The 20,479-nt window shown below is 40.7% G+C and overlaps 1 protein-coding gene across 1 annotated transcript in view; it reads right to left on the minus strand.

The window, feature by feature from the left end:
* Positions 1-20,479, minus strand: part of LAMA4 (laminin subunit alpha 4) — a 152,643-nt gene that overhangs the window by 116,748 nt on the left and 15,416 nt on the right. Inside the window, exon 2 of the mRNA XM_021712850.1 lies at positions 312-413. Coding sequence (XP_021568525.1) covers positions 312-413 — 102 coding nt within the window. The remainder of the gene's footprint in view (positions 1-311; positions 414-20,479) is intronic.

Consider the following 20,479-nt stretch of genomic DNA (forward strand, 5'->3'; position numbering starts at 1 on the left):
TCCGCTGTGTATCATTTTCAGTCCTATCGCCAGTGGCCTCCAGCATGAAGCCAGCTGGCCAGGGTGGCCAGGCAGGGCCCTCTGGATCCTGAGAACACTGGTACCTATACCTTGGTGGCCATTTCAGATCTGAAGTGTTTTATACCATGTGTTTTGCAAGAGAAGTTGAAGGATTAAAAAAAAAAAGAGTGCAATTAGCGGTTTGCTCCTGCATAGCTCAAACATCCAGGAAGAAGGAAGAATACTTATCTTCACATGAGATACAGAAGCCCACGGGGTAAGTGAAGAGAGAGGGGTGCCCCCCGACTCACCACACAGAGTCCAGAGCCATCTAAGCACTCATGAGAGTTGCCATTGCAGTCACAGGGATGGCATTCTCCTGATCGGGCACGAAAGAAGCCAGGGTCACATCTCTGCAAAAATCACACCAAAGATATTTTATTATGGAAAAAGTCAATTTTGGTCAATATTTTCTGAGACTAAGACAAGATGATTATTAAATGATCTCTACATTTCTTTTTTTTTTTTTGGAGTTGGAGTTGGAGTCTCACTCTGTTGCCCAGATTGGAGTGCAGTGGCCGCTCCCGGTCACCGTAGCCTCTACCCGCTGGGCTCCGGCGATCCTTCCGCCTCAGCCTTCCAAGGAGCGGGAATTACAGGCATGCGCTACCATGCCCGGCTGATTTTTTGATTTATTGTAGAGATGAGGTCTGCTGCCCAGGCGGGTCTCGAACCCGCGGGCTCAGGCAATCCACTCACCTCAGCCTCCCAAAGGCGCGGGATTACAGGCTGAGCCACCGAGCCTGGCTTGATCTCTACATTTCTAACATGAACACACTAAATGGTACATACAGACATACTAACATTTATATGACCATTCAGTGATAGATGACGTATATGCAGTCTTCTTTGTCACATAAATTTTTCCCTATTCTTTCACTTTTCAGGAGAACAAGAACATCCTTTCCCCATCATTGTAAGGGAAAATAAGAAGTTATTAGGTAATAGTAAGGGAGAAAAAATTCTAATGTGTTTTTCCAAAACAAAACAAAACACAACCATGACTAAGTATTAGGGTGATGTCGTGCTCCCTATAAACAAAGACTTTTGGTTTCACAAATTAATGGCTATGGAACAACAACTTAAAACTGAGTCTTTCAAGTCTTTCATAAACTTGGGCTCCTAAACAATTCTATTTTTAATAAACAATTGCATCTCTTCAGATGCTAACATTTGAAAGGGAGCGTACAGAAGTTAATGAGTTCTTCCACTTGTTGGGCCCTGTGTGGGTAGCACTCACATATGCATTTCATTTGTCTTATTACTCTAAGAAACACATCATTTTTCCTCTGATCTAGTGATGAGGTAATGAGTCCCAGCCAGGGTCAGGGACTTGCGGGGATGTGACACTACCTTGAAAGCACCAGTGGACCTGCACCCTCACAAGTCACCCTCCCCAGACGTCACAGGGCACCACTTGAGAAATGCTGCGAGGTTGTTCCTGGTTTATGCCATGGGTCTATGGGTATGTGCTTGATGTTTCTTTGGAATGTCTCATCGATGCAGGGCAGAATGGCATTACAAGCCTGGAGGTACCCTGCCCATGGATCAGACGGGTTTGCGTCTAGAGAATTTCAGATAAGAATCTGCTTTGTTCCCACAGACTCACAGAGCTGGAGACTTCACCTCACCTCACATTACCCCCCCGCCCCACGCAGTGACCCACTGTTGTCTGTACTGCCCTGGAGACCAGGAAATTTTTCTTTCTATCTGGCTGAAGTCCCTCCGACTGCTATGCAAATCCATTTCCTTTTGCTTTTTTCACTGTAAAGAAAGAACCCTTGGACACTATTCACAGTATAAAAACGCCATCAATGTAGACTCTAAAACTAAAATTTAGTGCACCCCATTTGGAGGAAGGCATTATTTTCAGAGGTTTATCATGTTATCACAATATTGATTATTTCATAACATATACTTATAATGAATTAAGATTGTTTTATCTATTACCCCCCAAAAAAGATTGTTTTGACAAAGAGAATTACATCTATGCAACTGCTTAACCATTTTGTCTTCATCTGAAGAAGTCCCCTTGAAAGAACTAGATTCATACCAACAATATTGTCATTAGAATCTTTTTTGAATTTTCTTAAAATTTTCTTTTGAAGGACTGTCCAGTTTTTAATATTTGAGTGTAGCAAATTTTTGAAATTCATTTGGAGTTATTAAATAAACTGAGTGCCAAGCTAAGTAATACAATTTTAAGTTAAAAATGTTTCACTAGAAAGCTCATTGTTACCATCATAGAGAAGTTCATTTATTGGCCATAAGCTACTACTTTTTGCTTGGATACTGAATCTCTGAGAATTTCTGTTGAAAATCCTGATTTAATAAAAAACCTGCACGCTCTAACAGCATCCTCTAGGCATCTGAGGTCCCCAATTACCTATTAAAACAAACCAACAATGGCAAAAATTGATGGGATTTAAAAAGAGCTTGAAGTTGCCATTTGAGGGTATGAGACACATCCTGGGGTCTCTGAATATGACATGTCCCAAAGAGAATCAGACCCAAATCTCCAGCTTCAGCAAATGACAATTAATTAATCAGAACAAAATTTCAACATAAAGAACACACTCTATAGCCCTGGTGGCTATTTTAATAGGCACTGACCTGTAATTGGAATAGACATTTATATTGTGTCTCCAACCAGGGATCTACGTACATACTGCATATACTGTATTGACTCAACTCATCTTGTTTTCTGAACTTGATGTCTAGAATTTGATTCACCAATTTTTGCTTCAGTTTGCTGAGGCGCAAAGTGGAAATTATTTTTATATACAAACAAAAACAAAGCCAAAAGCCTTCTAAATTCATTCACTGGTGTCCAGAGTCATTGCTACTTCCCAAATTAGTACTCCTCAAATTTAACAGCCCACATTAAATTATGTTTCTGCTTAGGTTTTTGTATATACATAATGAATCCACTTTTCTCTTGTTTCCAAGCAACAATGATTTTAGCTCTGGTTTTAGTTTTAATGAGCTCCATTTTTTTTGTTGTTGTTGTTTTACTAAACGATAAAAGCCACCTTAAGATAGAATATAATATGCATTTGGAAGCTAACGCTGTGTGCCCTTAATCAGAGTCTATATGTTCTACACTGTGTTGTCTTCCACCTGCTTAAAACTTGGGCACACTTAAGAATCAAGTAGTGTCCAAAGATCTTCCACTGGGACCAACACAATTTAATCTATTCAAAAATATCAATTTAGCCTTTGCTAGAGGGGAATTTATTAAACGACTAGGCATCTCACAGGCTTTTTTTCCCCCCCGTGTCTATAGAAATAAAAAGTGGAATATCTAAGATGGAAAGCAGTTCTCAATTAAGCTATTGTTAACTTTTGGCTCTATTTTTTTTCAGGTAGGGTTTAGCATGTCCTGATTTTTCGTATACAATCCTATAATCAAACTACCAAAATGAGTTAAATGCATTATGCAATGTGTTGCAGTTACTAAGAAGTAACTTCTTGATTGATTTCACTTGAATCTGGAGCAAATTCGCCATGTAGCCTCCCTTGGGTATCTAAGCTCTCGTTTGCGTAATTGAAATTCCCCACATTTTAATAGGCAAAGTTGATTTTTAGATTCTGACACTGATTTCACCATAACTCGATTATGAAAGTGGTTTCAACATTCCTGAGAGGTTTATCCAGTTCAAAGTTTTCTTCTTATGATGGCATAATAAGCCAGGACACAAACTAAACACAGATATGGTGCTGGTTTCTCCTAGTTGGCCCTTAAAGATACCTTTGTGATTACTGCTTAGGACCTGTGGCTGCCACGCCTTGTCCAGCTTACAAAACACTCTGGCTCCTAATCACCAGTGAAACAGAGACAACGACTCAGGTTCTGAGGAATTCTGAGAAGCAGGGAGTTGTTCTGACCACTCCTTTACTTTGCTTTCGTAAAGATTGAAGAGAGAATTTCACAATATTTATGTGGTTATTCCTCAGCAATCTTTATGGGCTTCATGGGTATTCTCATGGATGAAAACCAATGCTTCTCTCACGGATCTCAAGTAACTGTCCCTGAATGCTGTTCATCAGATGTTTATTTGAACTGTAGATACCAACAGACTTGGAGTATGTTGAGGTACTAACAATGCCTGCTAATAAATATCTGTATAATTAAAAGGATCAAACAAAGAAGTTCACAGTCCCTAAAGCTGTGCAGATTTGCCTTTGGAAAGGCTGGGTTTGAGGATGATTATATTTATTAATACTAATGAACATTTCTTCAATTTTTTCTCCTTGAAAAGTTATTTAAAATAATTTTGAAGTTGCCTTTTTATAGTGGAGACTGTCACTTATATAACAGAATGAGGTTTCAGAGGTGCCTTTTTTCCTCTTCAATTTTTCTAGAAATAACTCTACTGTGAACATCTGGTTTTCTGTTCTGGGTTCTCTTCACATCGCCTCCTGTAACTGGCTTGTTCTTTTCACTATCGCTTTGCAAGTTATGGTTACACAACATGGCCTCTGCCAGATTTTTTTTTTTAATATCTGAAAACTGACTCAGATTTATTTAATTTACTGGGGCAAATGTTGTGGACACATTTCCAGGAAAGGAAGAGATGTGAACCACAAAGGCTAGCGACAGGAATGATGGAGAGAAATGACTTCTGAATTGTGGGCATTTAGGGGATTTTGATAGGACACCTTGGCTGTTTAGAAGGAATCAATGTCATGAGATGACAGGCATTTCTGTCATCTCATCTGGGTTCTTCTAAATAACAACTGTTAATATTTGTTGACAGACACCAAGCACTGAGCTAAGTGTTTTTCACAGATGACCCAATGTGATCATTACTATTTAATGGCCCACAGTCTTGCAAATGTCTTTCTAAGTCACCTTTTCTTTTTGCAAAACGTTTGAGGTTGAACTGTCTCAAAATGATAATGACTTCTCCTCAGTGGACTCAGGAAGGCAGTAGCACTCTTCTTCAGAGGGAGTGTTTCACCAGTGAACATTGCTGGTAAATAAACCTGCTTCTGTCGTGAGGCACCCTGGGGGATTCAGTACCATACTCATCCAGGATCACTCAAGATGCAAACAGGAAGTGTTCTCAGGGTAACCTCCTTACCCCCTTTTCCATCTACACACTTTTGTGGATGATGTCAGTTCCTCCCACCTTTTCATGGCAGGACATGACTTTCTTTCCTTATGCCTTTCCTCACAGGTTTACGCATCACTGAAGAAATGCTATTGTGAATTGATAGGAAACATCTCATGCTGGCTCTCTCTCTCTCCTCCTTCTCAACATCCTCCTTTGTTCTGACTCATCCTTGTGTCCTCTGCCCATCTCAGAAGAAGTAGTGCTCCTTCTTCATAGCAGGAAAAACGAGCCCTCTATCTGTGCTCTGGGGCCCACTCATCTGTGACCTTCAAACCTTGCTCTATCACCTGGTCTCCCTCCCTCACATACCCGCATCTCTTCATGCCAACGGAGGTGAGGAGAGGCAAAGAGAACACTGGGTCCTGTGTTGGATGGACCTTGATTCTTTCCCTGGGCTCAGATTCCAAGAATACCCTCCTTCAGCTCTATCCCCCCATTCCCCTTCTCCTTTGTGGTCCAGTAGATCTTGGGAACTCAATCTCACTGGCTCTGCCTTCTTCATGCTGGTCCATGCCTCTGTGCATCATCTGGCTCTGCCTCCACTGCACTGAAACTACCCTGACAAAAGTGGCTAGTGATGTCTTTGTGGCTTTGCTTTCCCAATTTTACTTGTTCTCTTTCCAGTACTTGGCATTGTTGAAATTCCTTCCTTGCAGTTCGATCTTCCATTGGCTTCCAGGTCAGCTCTCCTGGTTTTTCCCCTGCCTTTTTTTTTTTTTTTTTTATGGGAGGAAGGGCAGACGTGGGTGGTCCCTCCTCTGCTGCCTCATCATTGTCGATGCTCCAGGGTAACTTTCTCATCCCTCTTTTCCTTCTACACATTTTATGGATGATGTCAATATCTCCCACAGATTCATCCCCTATCTATATTCTGGGGGCTCCGTGTCTAACTGCATATTCCTGATCTTGCTCTTTTAGCCATCGTCATGCTTCCAAATGCATGTTAAACAAGCCCATTTCCCATTCCATAGGCACATGGAGCTGAATGCGCCCCACACTGATTTCATAACGGCTGCTCCCAAATCTATCCATAGATTTGCTTATATTACATCTGCTTATAGTACATATCAGTTAGTGATAAAGGTTGTAGAACATAAGAAAGAAAAAGTAACTGATTAATACTTTTAAGTTGCATTCATGTATTCTGCATTAATGTAATAAAAGCTTCCAAAAGAGTGAACTCTGCCAAGACCAGAGAATGGTTTGCACATAGAATGACACAGTTTAGGGATTCAAGTGCTGTTTCTTCCTTTTGACAGTTGTTGTGCTAGCATCATTTATTTCAGATTTGTGGTTTAAATGCAGATGTATGAAGCAGCACAGAGATGAGAGTCTCAAGTAAGAAGTGAACTTACACAATTGTGAACTGTTATAAACTTACTCTCTAAATGACAGATTTACTCTCTAAAAGACTATTTCTACCTATGTTGGGGTGGGCTGTAGGATTAGGAGTGTTCCAAATTAATTTCTGGATAGAATACAATATGTATTAAAGGTTAGGTTATCAGAATGTGCTAATTTGAAACTTTCATATTTGTTATATCGTAAAACTGAACAGTAACCACAGCGACTGCTTAGAACTTAGACAACAAAAGACTTCTCAGGGAGAAGAATTTTGCCACATTGTTTAGAATTGCTGGCACATGGTGATAATAAAGCACAGACTTCCTTTTAGTAAGTTTTAGAAACTGTTTTTAAGTTCTCTACACATGACGCACCCACCTGGGTTAGACTGTTCCCAGCTTTTCCACCCTTTGCATGCTATTGCCTCATAGAGTTTCCATTCTGCCTCTGAAATATTACAAAGGTGCTTCTTCCTCCTTGTTCCCGATGCCACTGTGTAGTTCAGGATCTTGGTGTTACTCTCTCCTGATTATTATAATAATCTCTACTCTACCTACTCTCTCCATCATCAGACTTTCTCCCTTCCCATTCATTTGTTTTTTTGAGTCAGGGTCTCACTCTGTTGCCCAGGCTGGTGTGCAGTGGCACAACCACGGTTCACCTTAGCCTCGACCTCCTGGGCTTAAGCAGTTCTTCTGCCCCAGGATCCTAGTAGCTGGGACTACAGGTATGTACCACTATGCCTGGCTAATTTTTTAAAAATTTTAAAATAGAGGTGAGGTCTTGACATATTGCCCAGGCTGGTCTCAAATTCCTGGTCTCAAGCAATCCTCCTGCCTTGGCCTCCCAAAGTGCTGAGATTTAAGGCATGAGCCACTGCACCTCACCCCAAATCATTTTCTATTACCAGAATTAATTTTTAAAACCCTTATCATATCACTTTTCTGCTTCAAACTTCTTAGTGGCTCTTAATTCGTGGTTTATATAAGTAAATAAAACTCCTTAGCATGACATACAAGGTTTCTCTCTTACAATCTAATCCTAGCCTGCTTCATTAGGGTCAACCTTGGCTGCCTCTTCTCTAATTAAACCACATATTTCCTCACTTTCCCATACATACCACTCACGTGCCCACCTTTTGCAAGAAGAAAAAAGTGATTAATACTTTAAGTTGCATTCATGCATTTTGCATTAATATAATAAATGTTTCCAAAAGAGTGAACTCTGCCAAGACCAGAGAATGGTTTGTACATAGAATGACACAGTTTAGGGATACAAGTGCTGCTTCTTCCTTTTGACAGTCATTGTGCTAGCATCATTTATTTCAGATCTGTGGTTTAAATGCAGATGTATGAAGTACCACAGAGGCCTGGAATGTCTTTCTCTCCCTCCATCACCGGGAACTCTCTCCCCTGTCTCTCAGACTCAGTCGCTCACATGGCAACTTGCATGTAACTCATTACAGCACATGGAACATGATATCATGATTTTAAATTTATACTCTGGCCTCCCTGATGTCATAGAGCTCCCTGAGGGATGGTGTCTTTTTCATCTTTGTACCCTCATTCCCTAACATAGTGACTAGCAAATCGCAAGTAGTTGCTGAAAACATGTTTGTAGAAAAAAATGGGCTTGGATCTGTAAAGAATGAGCCCGGTGAGGGTAAATTGTGCAAATAATTTAGCGAGCAACTTGGTAACTCCCCTAAATGAAGAAAGAGATCTCCAGTTGTGAATGCATCTTTAAACTATAACTTTGAGAAAAAAGTCAGTTGCAGAGGAGGAATAGTATGGCCTTTAGATTGCATTAAAATATGGAAAATGATACCATGCAATACATTGTGTTGGGTTATACACATACAAAGAAGTATGGAGACATAAACAGGAATCTAAGCCATCAGGCCCGCTGGGGGTCAAGGAGGGCAGGGAATGGGATTGAGAAGGGGTGTCTGGGCCTCAACTGCCTTGGCAAGAGTTTATTTCTTAAGCTCCATGGAGGGTATACAAACTCTCCTGAAAGAATGAAAGAAAAAAGAAAAAGGAGAGATGAAGAAAGAAAGAAAAAGGAAAGGAAGGAAAACAGACGTTCCTACTTTGGTTGGCTGAATATGGATTTCCACATCTAGACCTGGGAAGACCTCCAAAACATCATCTCTAGGAAGTGACTAATGTGGTCTTGACAATGGATTCAGATGCTTGTATACAACTTCCTCCACTTCCTGGTTATGCACTTGATGTCTCATGACTATTTCACACAGTTAAAAAAATAAGCATAAGAACATTCCTTCCTTGATTTGTCCTTCCTTTGTTTTCCATCTTACAGCTGGCAGCTCCCTCATCCCACACGTCGGCCTTTCATGTCTCATGTCTGTCTCAGCTAAATCATGCATGGGCTTTTGGGGTCTTCTACAATATTTCCACAGCTACTTAATTTGACTTCCACTAATTATTTCATACTAGCAGTAAAATATGTGTCTCAGGCTACCTGGGTGAACTGGAGGACTTTTGGGCTCTTGTTCATACTGGTTGGCCATTGCCAGTTTAGGGCAGAGGTCAAAGATTCTCAGAGTGGTGAACAGTACTCCCATTTTCCAGTTGGCTGAGAAATGACTCTATTAAAATCCAAGTAAGAGTGTTTACAGGCTGCTTTTCTGTCCTGAGTGGGGAGTTGTGACCCAAACTCAGTCAGTTCTTTCCTAGTGAGTGTCTTCTCCTGGCCACACCTTGGGAATGACAGTGTGCTGATTACTCTGAGCCTGGACCCTCAGATCCAAAATCTGCCCCTTACTTGAGAGGCTGACACTCAAAGGCGGCAGCATGCAGACCCCCTTGCATAGCGAGGAAGTTATAGGAGAAGGAGAGGTCAGGCTGGTCTGCTCCGTCTCCTCACTGCCTTAACACCCTCTATTGGGGAGATGCTGTGACCCCCGAGATGGTGGCCCCACTGGTGATGTCTCTCCCTCTACAGCGCTGGCTCTCCCTGGGTTTGTGTAACAAGCTTTCTTTGCTCCTTGGGCCATAGGGATGGGAGATCTTTGCAAATTCCACGTTTCTAGCCTCCATGACTCTCCATTCCGTGCCCCCTTAACTTGCCCACATGTCTGTAAACCATCCATTGACTCAATTATCTTATTTCTCTTCATGTGGGCCTCCTGAGGTGAATTCTGTTTTCTGCTGGACCTCTGACTAACTGCCTATGTCAAAGATGAGTCTCCTCCTGAAATTCATGGATTTTTCCATTTTCTTTTGTCTGGAAGAACCCTTTCCAGAAGCATCTACTTCAAACAGCTATTTTAATTCACAAATTATCTTACTTTCATGTAAAGGAATAATGAAGAAGGCATTATACAACCCCAAATTTAGCAGACTCTAATAAAGTGATCTTAAATTCTACAATTCAGTTCCATTTGGTTTGAATTATTGTACAATCTTTTCCTGATTCCCTCATTATTTCGGCTCCAGGCCAGCTGGAGAGGGCAACCTTCACCGGAAGCCTGTGGGTCACTCTTGCCATGTTCTGCTAATCTAAGGCCAGAGATGGTTGGGGCTGTCTTGATCCATGAGATGGCAGTGTCCTCTGAGTTCGTTGGTATCATCTTGGCTGTTTTTAGACTTGTGCCTGAGAAAGACTGAAGAGTAGGGCTGTCTAAAGAGATGAAAAAAAAAGTGACAGAGCGAGGCATGGCTCTTCACTAACAAGGAAAGTGTGGAATGGGGCCATGAGGAAGACATGCCTGAGAAGAAGCAGGATATAAATATTCTTTTTTTCCCTTTTATTTTATTTTAAAGATGTGGGGTACAAGTCAGGATTAGGAAATAAGTAGCCTATGTGCAAGTGAGGTTTGGGCCTCCCACTGGTCCTCACTTCTCCTGGTTTAGGATCAGGTACACTTAGTGATGTTATGTGCCCCTCACTTCTTCCCTGGGAGTGTCCTGCTCTTGTCGATCTCTCTCTTGTGGTATTGTGATCAATGTTCAGGACCCATTTATGAATGAGAACATGTGGTACTCAGTTATTTGCTTCTGTGATAGATCACTAAATATGCTAAATCCATCCAAGTTACCCTTTGACCTATATCTAGCTTGGCCCACATAGCCACCACACAACTTTCCACTATGCAAGGGGGCCTGTGTGCTGCAGACTCTGGGGATCAGCCTCTTGGGGCAGGGGCAGACCTTGGATCTGAGGAGGCAGGTGCAGAGTAACCAGCACACCCTTGTTCCCCAGGTGTGGCTAGGAGAAGACACTCAAGCATCAACAGAAAAGAACAGACTTGCCGACTCTTCATCTGGGGACTATTCAATGGTCCAGCTGCTGCATGTGATGACATCTGATGGACTTTCTTTCTCAGACAGTTCAAGGTCTAGGAGTCTTAAATAATTAAAGTGCCTTTATCAAATTTTGAAAGGCTCATTTAAAAAAATTAATTTACTAAAGGATGGTTTTAAATGGGGGGGAAAAAAAAGCAAAGTGAGCTTTTGTTAGAAAACTATCACTGTGGCTATATGGATGGAACTAGAAAGAGTTCAGAGGTTAAGAAATATTTTTTTTGAGTTGGAGTCTCAGTCTGTTGCCCAGACTGGAGTGCAGTGGCCGTTCCCGGCCACCGCAACCTCGACCTGCTGGGATCCGGCGATCCTTCTGCCTCATCCTTCTAAGTAGCTGGAACTACAGGCATGCGCTACCATGCCCAGCTGATTTTTTGATTTACTGTAGAGATGAGGTCTCGCTGCCCAGGCGGGTCTCAAACCCGCGGGCTCAGGCAATCCACTCACCTCAGCCTCCCAAAGGCGCGGGATTACAGGCTGAGCCACTGAGCCCGGCTAAGAAATATTTATATCCAGCTTTTTCTCGGGCATGTCTTCCTCATGACCCCATTCCACGCTTTGTCAGTGGAAAGCCATGCCTATCTCTCACATTTTTTTTTCTTTTTTCTTCTTTAGACAGCCCTACTCCTCAACTTTCCTCAGGCCCAAGACTAAAAACAGCCAAAACCATACCAATACATATGACCTCCCCCCTGCATCCTGAACTCAACTGTATTTGCTAAATGTTGAATCAGTTCTCAAGAGATAACTGTTCTTAACTATTGTAATACAATAAGAAAAGGATTGGCAGTAGAGGGAAACTGCTAGGGTGCGGGGAGGCGGGATTGGCAGTAGTGGGAATCTGCTTGGGGCAGAGGGGCACACCTCATCAACAAGGGTGCCTGCATAATGAACATTTGTATACCTAACCTTGAATCGTACCCCACAACTTTAACATAAAAAAATTAAAAGTTAAAAAAAAGAAATCTTATCATGTACTGTCACTGTTTAAAGTTCTCTACTTTTTTCTTTATTATTAGAATAAAATGCAGACTTCCTTCTTTTACATTATAAAAAAAGAGAGAGAGAACTGTTCTTTGTTGAGGTAGAAAGCTCTTTTTACCTGTAATTATTCTAAACATTAATTCCGACAACAGAATTCTAAGTGGTCTCAGTAGGGGCAATGGCTAGGAGACAGCATGGATAGACATGCTTCTTACAAGGCATATTTCTGGAAGAGCTAGTAAGTGGCTGAAAAGAGACAGCAAATTGAATTCCATCCATCTGGGGCCTGAAATCACACTATCTAAAGATGGATTGCACTTCACATATTTGGAATCTTCTATCATAATTTAAAGCAATCTGAAAAAAGTGTCGTTTCCCCCTGTTCAGTTGATGGGCCACATTTTCAGAGAATCAGAATGCATGAGTTTGTATTCAAAGGTGGGATCTGATTCAACTAATTTATTTTGATAGGTTTCTAATATAATTGCAGCAAATTAAATATTAAAATGAAGGAATTAAGAACATTGCATGGGTAGGAAAAAAATTCCTTTCAAATACTTTGTCCTTTTATTCTTCTCTCCTAATAGCTCTCTACATATATTTATTCCACCAGGAACATGCACAGTTAGGCGTTACCTCTTTAGTATTTACACCCCAAATTGCCAGGGTGTGATAAGAATCTGCTCTTTGGCATTTTAAGAATTGTCCACTTTTGTGCGCATGCTCAAGTCCTCATTCATCTACTGTGTACCTGGCAGCTGTTCCGCAAATCCTTGTAGAGTGAATGAATGATTTTCTCCTCCCAACGTGCTTGAATTGAGGATACCCCCAGCTTCGAGACCTCATGGATTTATCCTCCATGGGCATGCCGGGATACTCTGTGATCTATTCCTTACAGTGGGCGTAATTCCCTATTTCTTTGGAGCCATCCAGAGGCGGCAGAAAGCCTGAGATCATCTGGATTCCAGTCCAGCTCTACCACTGAGTGACCTTGCCCAAGTAATTTAGCCCTAGGCCTCAGTTTCCCTTTGTGAAAAACAAGGCTTCTCACTTTGTTATCTTCTAGAGTGGTGGTGAAGATCAACTAATGTTGAGCATTTAATGTCCAGAGTAAGGGCAGAGAAAGCGTTTAATAACTATTAGTTTCCTCTCTTCCTTTTGGACCTTCCTGTGCCAGGGTTATCTGTTTTACTAGCAGTCCCTCAGGGAGCTGCAACTCTTTTTTTTTTTTTTTCTTTATGGCTCAGCAATGACACTTTAAGTTAGTGGTTCATTGTCATCTTTTGCAGAAGACTTCTTTCTCTAAGAACAGAAACTGGATACTTCTGTTTTGCTGTTTAATCCTCAGTGCCCTCACAGAGGAGATGCTTATTAAATGTATATTGAATGTGTCTTGGCATTACAGAAAAACAGAATGCCAGTGCTGACAGGAAGCTTATTCCTTTTTTTTTTTTTTTAAGTTGACATTTCACTCTGTTGCCCAGGCTGGAGGGCAGTGGCATGCTCATGGCCACCACAGCCTCAACCTGCTGGACTCAGGTGATCCTTCCCCCTCAGCCTTCCAAGTAGCTGGAACTGCAGGCGTGCGTCATCACGTCGACTGATTTTTTTGCTTTTATTGTAAAGATGAGAGAGATCTAGCCATGTTGCCCAGGCTGGTCTTGAACCCCTGGGCTCAGGCAATCATCTTGCCTCTGCCTCCCAAAGTACTGGGATTACAGGCATGAGCCATCGTACCTGGTGACCTTATTCCTTATCTAACCCCCAACTTTAAACCTGGGAAAACTGAGAAGTAAACAACTTATTAAAAGTTATTTACATAGAACAGGTGATGCCACCTTTAGTCTCGTCCCACTAGACAACACTTTTTGATAATGATGATGATGATGATGAAGAAGAAAATGGTGATGAAAATTATAGGGGTGTTGCTGAAGCTCACACCTCTTCTGGGCTTCAAACAAACCTGTGCTGTCCATTGCTACTTTTCCCTGGGTCATATGGGATGAAAGTCAACTCTGCTCAAATTTATTAGGTTTATCAAGAACCTCATTGAAGATATTCCATTAGGACACCTCCTTTCCTTCACAGGAAAGTGCCATCCTTAACAAAAGGTTTTTATATCACTCCACAGTCATCTTCAAGGAGAGAATGACGGTGGGGTATGGTGGGTGGGTGCAGGGTAAATTTGCTTAAGCCAACTCAGGGTTGCCTTATGAGTGTTTGGCTGAGTCCAGATAGGAAAGATTGTCTGTCAGCCCTCCCTCTGTAATTACTTGGCTTGGTATATGGCAAGCCTTCTTAATTGAAATGACAATTTATGACTGATGTTTTTGTTTTTTTAACAGTTTTTATATAGTGCAGATAGAAATTAACTGAGAAGAAAATAAAGTAGATCACTCATTAGAGAAGTCAACTCACTGGAAGCTAGTTGTATGACATCCAGCTGTGTACCTGACACTTTCCTTGGTCCATTCAAGGAATCTGACAATAGACCGAGGAAAGGATGCCCCTTAGTGTAATATACACCAGCGAGTGTGCAGGTGTTTCCCCTCATGAATCAGAAACAGATGTTTGGTCAGGCAGAATATGTGACAGCTTGACATATGTCTGGCTGCACCTAACAGGGAAACAATAGCCCATTAATTGTTCTAATAAAATACCATCCCTGCAATTTTGACGAGGCCATGAAAAAAACACGTTCTGCCATCAACACTCAGGGAGGCTAGATCCCACAGAGGGTTTGTGACTGACTTTAGGACCGTGTGCTTAATCTCCACTCTGCCATGTATTTTATGAGACAAATTTTATGAGACAAGTGGTAACAAGATTCTACCCCAAGTGTTCTTTACTTGTAAATATTTTACAACTCTACTAAGTGTCAAACCCCTAAAAAGGCTCAGAAGAGCAGATCTTCAGGTCAAGATCCCAGTGTTTTGGAGTGGTACCTTGTTTAGGGACATTTTCAAGCAGTTTATCAACAAGCAAATTTAGCAAGCACCAACTGTTTACTGAGAGCAAGGCAAGTGAATTACCAACCTGAACACTTAGTTCTTTGTTTTGGGGAACTTTTTATAGAAACACAATTTTGCATCAAGTGGTAAATCTATACCAATACACTTTTAAGTACAATATCAAGAACCGCCCATAAACCTTTCCTATTTTTCTTTTCTTTTTTAATAGCACAAATCATACACAAAATTGGTGAAGAATTTCCCTCCTTTTCACATTACCTAAGGGTATTTAATATAATTTCCCTTCCTTAAGATTTCATTTTGAGATTTCTGTGAAAGGCTGTTAAATTTAAAACTTTACTTTATGTAGCTTGTTTATAAATGGCATAAATAATCTGCAATTTCTCTTGAGTGAAAATGTTGGAGAATAGTTTTCAGAATCACTTTATAATCTATCATTTGTTTGTAGCTTTGAAATTTTGCTCCCAAATAACTATTGTGATCCAGATAGTTGTTCTGTTATAGCATGTTTATAAAAGTGAAGGTAAAAGAACACAAACTAAAGTGAAAAGAAAATGACTGCAAAGGAGATGGCGATGTCTGGGTGTGACAAACTGAGACCTGCACTGCCATTTTAATGGCAACAGAATAACACACACTTATGAAAGGAAGCGGATGGGGAAGGCTGAGAGTGTTTGATTTAAAGCAATTCTGTTATCTGTCATTTGTGGGGGAAAAAATTGTGCTGATTTAAAAACAATACTTTCATTACAGATGCTTCCAGACCCCTTCCCTGATCCAAGGAAACAAAATACCATACAGCCACAAGCCCAGATTTAGAGATGGGGCTTGTTCCAATATAAACATTTCTTAGCTAGACCTTCTCCATGGAAGTGCAAAGTCAATTTTTCCATATACAGTGAGAAAGACAAAGCTTTTAGCTTAAAAGGCATTCTCGCCTGCAGCACAGAGCTCCTAGAACAAGCAGACCAGGGACACCGTGGTTCACTAGAGATGTCAAGCTGAATGCCATCTTGACTTGTTCATCAGAATTATGCTGCAGAACTCTATCAGAATGTGTACATGCAGAAAACAGAAGAGTAGGCACCATTTTGGCTTCCAGTATTTGGTGTGGTTATTTATTCATTTCATCTGTCTGCTTCATGTACCACTGTTTACCCAGGGCCCAGTTTAGGGGCTGGCATGAAGCAGGCTTTCAACAAATCACTGAGGAATGCATAAACAATTCTTCTGAGCACCAATTCAACTAAAAACACTTGGACAGGCAATTTGGCCCTCAGAGGACGAATCATGGACACTGCCAGCCTACAGGGATTCAGAGGGGGTGAACTGAAGGTGTGTCTGTAACTTACTAGACTATATGGAAGAAGTACTAAGAAGTATAACAGTGTAATGAGAGAGACAGAGAAATGCTGAGAGTGCTGAGGGAGAGATTATTTTTAATGTGGGAAGGGAGGGCATCAAGAATGGTTCTTTGTCTACCAAAAAGTCACCTGCACATGTATGTTTAGTAAAGCAATATTCACAATAGCAGAAATATGGAACCAACCCAGATGCCCATTGAAAGTGGGCTGGATAAAGAAAATGTGGTACATCTTCACAATGGAATGTTATGTACCCATAAAGAACAAAATCATGGACTTCACAGCAGCATGGATGCAGCTGGAGACCATCATACTAAGTGAACCATCACAGAAACAAAGAACTGAATACCGCATGTTCTCACTCATAAGCAGGCAGGCCCTGACCACTGGTCACATGAACACAAGAGTGGGATCAGCAGACACTGGACACTGCTAAGGGAGGGAGGGAGGAAGGAGGGGAGCACGTGGCAACCCAATGGGTACCTGGTCCACTATCGGGGAGAGAGGGCCAGCTAGAAGCCCAAACTCCACTTTCATGCAACTTACTTATGTAGTAAATCCTCATTTGTACTGTACAACTCTAAAATTTTTTTTTTAAAGAATGGTTCTTTGGAGAATGTGCAGGGTTTTCTGGAAGGAGGAATGCTGAGGATAGAAAGCTGGAACTCAGAAGGCAGTTTTACTTTCCTCCTTGTAAAGTAGAGAGGTCCAACCTATATTCTGTGCATTGTTTCATCACTCAAAGCAGGCATCCTTTACTACTGGTAATCTGTGTCAATAAAGGCACCAATGAACTTACTTTTTTCTACTTGCTGAAAATTTCTTTGGAAAGGTTTGTTTAATGTCGGCAATTAAACTTGTGACATCTTCTGCAACCCTCTGGCTTACAGTTTACTCAAATGCTCATACCACTGTCTCTCCCCACATTGTAGGTAGCATTGGAGACATGCTCTAATCCCCGGAATCAGTGGTAGGCACATCCGGGATGCTCATTAATCCTTTGTGGCCACCAGGATCCCATGAGTCACTCTCACGTGGCTTGAAAAGAATCTTGGAAATGACAATAATTGTCAAGCTATAACTTATACACGGGGAGAATGTCATTCAACCATAAAAATAGAATGTTATTATTATTTTATCCCTTTTCATTCTGCTACCTCTTTTACCCAAAGAGCTGAGCAAGACAATAATGGGAATGCTTGGGTTTGTGGCTCTCTGAACAGCTGGAAGACTGATTTAGTTGACCTAGAACCCATCAAGAATTAATGCCAGAACCCAGTACTCTTGGCTTTTAGTACTCTGCTGTCAATAGCCCAGTAACTGAGTAGCTGAAATAGAGTAAAAAATGGTTCTCATTTAAACTTTTTTCCCTCTTTTTTGAAATGTGTAAATTCCTAGATGATTTGAATTAAACTCAAAGGAATTTTGACCCAAAGGACTTTGAAGAGAAAGCGAATTTTCCAGATGAACATGAGCTTATGCTATCAGATTAAGAAATTGTAATAAAAAAAAACCAAATTAATTTAGATAAGCTGAGAAGAAGTTATAATATCCTATAACTAAAAAAAGAGCCAACATTTAGCTTTCAAATAACAATGGAAGAGCGGACAAAATGATGTTCTACAGAAAGCAAAAAGCAAAAAAAAAAAAAAAAAGCTTATTTCCACTGAAAACTTTGATACAATGTATGTCCAAAAACACAGGGCTCTTAAAAAATGTGCTTCATCTGCCAAAGTAACCACCAATACTGACAGAGTCTAGGAAGAGCCTAGCCTGTTAATAAAAACCCAGAGGTTTTGAGTACCTTTCAAAAAGCATTATCCTTTTCTCATAAAGACGACTCCACTGACCCTACAAAGATACTAGTATCACCTTAAATACAATATTACTCTCACCATTCTGAGAATTCTCTTCACATTAAAGACCGTGGAGAGAACGAGGCATGACAGTGCCCGCCATTTTGAAAAAGAATAATGGAATGGGCAGCAGGTTAGAGCTATCCTGCCTCCCATAGGTCTTCCCATTTTGCTGACCCCATGGGGGCTGCCCTAATCCCCTTTTATCCCCCTTTTTCCTCATTCTTTTTTAGACTCTGGGCACATCTGAGCAGATATTGCTCATGATGAGGCTCTATAGTTCTGCTGGGACTTGACTAATTTTCTTTGAGAGACAGATATTGTGTATTTCTTGCTGTTAGAAGGCAAGGGTGGCTCGGTTTTGAAATTGACAATGAAAAGCTCTACAAATAAAAATGAAGTTCAGCATTGTTATAAAGCAGGTTAGAAAAGACACAAGGGGTACAACTGCCATAGTAGACCACCCTGGTGCTGTCAACATTTCACTTTCTTCATTAATTTCTTGTGTTTCCATTGTTATGCTGCTTGATAGGGGAGTTTCTTAGAGTCATATAGAAACCCGAATGATGACTATCTGATGACTGGGAGGAATACCAGGCATGATGTGGTCTGGGAATTTTAAAAATTAGCTCTTCAATTGTTTTAAAAGAAAAGAATTATTGTTCATTTTTGAAACAGATCTTTCTTCTTCCTTTTAAGATCAAGGATGTGTTTATTTTTATGTGACCACTAGAAATTTCTAGCCGGAAATTCTGCAATCTTATTGCACTTGAATACTTACTTTCTAAGTGTAGGTACTGAAAGCATAGTTTAAAGGGGGTGGTACCGTATGTGGTCAAGACAAAAAAATTTTTGAAATGAAATAAAAGGGTTGATGCAGTTATAAATTCAATTCAAAGTTAAGATAAGTATAATGAGCAAAGGCCAAGAGAAACCTTAGTGTTTTAATAATTAGATTACTTAGTTCTAAGAGACAGATGGCTACATAAAAGGAGGGACCCCCCCCTCCAAAAAGGGAATTATTTTTTGGAGGGCAGGTCCTTGTAGTACAGGCTTGCCCCCTAGGTAAGTGTTCTAGAAACCGATTGGCATCAGTGGACCAGGTTGCATTGTGAGAGGTTGCGTTTGGCTTCAGTGAGCTTTTTTTTTGGAGATTCTTTCAACACATTTGCACATTTCATGATGGATGATTTATAAGTGTGCTGCCCATACTGTGCTGACCCCAAATGGCTTGACCCCCATGACCCATCCTCCATATCCACCTGATCTTACCCTGAGCAACTTTTTTTTGTTTGTTTCCCTGGATAAAAAAAGTCCTCAAAGGAAAACATTTTGCGGTGTGGAAAAGGTGAAACACAAAACAGCAGAAGCACAAAAAGCATCGAAATTGACAAGATCTAAAACTGATTGGGCAGTGGAAAAAGCATCTTAATAGGTGTATTATATCAAACAGAGAGTACTTTGAAGGTGACTGAAGTTTAAATATTAAAAATGCACAATTTTTAATGAATAAATTTTGTTTTGGGGATATTGTCTTGTAAGTTACAACAAGAAGGCCAACATGGGTATGTTCTTGTCTGATATGACTCATTTAATGTCTCAGCACACAGATTTCCAGGTGCAGCTCACCCCCATTATTTGTCCCTGATGGAACAGTGCTCTGTGATGCAATAAGACAAGAGGACTGCCCCCAAATCTAGGAAACCTAGCTGTGGTTCCAGTACTAGAAATCCTCTGTGGGACCTTGGGGAAGCGATTCAACTTCTGGCTCTAGTTTCCTCCTCTCCAGTGACATGAGCAACACGATGTCTAGGCTCTTCTCATCCTAACAGTCTAGAATTCTCTGAAACTTCCTGATATCTTAATAAGGTTACAGCCTGGGAGATTTGGGGCTGATCATTTCACATCTCTATGCTTTTATAAGGTAGATTAACAACTGCTAGCCTGCCTGGTGTGTTAAGATGGTTGTGAAGGCTAAAGGTGAAAATACGTAGGAAAACACTTTGTAAACCACAAAAGCTTAATAAATATGAACGCTATTTTCCAGCTGAGTTAGAAGTCACTAAAAATTCCAATATTTGGCAGTTGTGAATAACATTTGTTCAATATCAGCAGTTTTTCTAATTCATTAGAACATCAGTTCCCCAAGGTGAACTACAGGTATGTTATAAAAATAAAATAAAACAAGCTGCAGCTTGCCTTCATGACATTGTAAAATGCTTAGGGTGTTACTTTTTATTCATACAAAAAACTAAAGATAAAGTTTTTGATGTTTATTTTCTTGGTTTCTGCAGACATAACATTCATAAAGGAAGTGTTTTGGGCTTTGAAAATCAAGGAAATGGCTTTGAGACCGCAGATGGGGTGTAATACTGTGTTGAGGGAGGAGAGAATGAGACTGAGAGCTGTCTTTTCAGCTCAGAGTGCATGCAGGTAAGAAATTGTGGTTTA

This window comes from Carlito syrichta, unplaced genomic scaffold, assembly GCF_000164805.1.
Source record: "Carlito syrichta isolate Samal-C Ts95f unplaced genomic scaffold, Tarsius_syrichta-2.0.1 Scaffold303669, whole genome shotgun sequence".
Classification (NCBI taxonomy): Eukaryota; Metazoa; Chordata; class Mammalia; order Primates; family Tarsiidae; genus Carlito; species Carlito syrichta.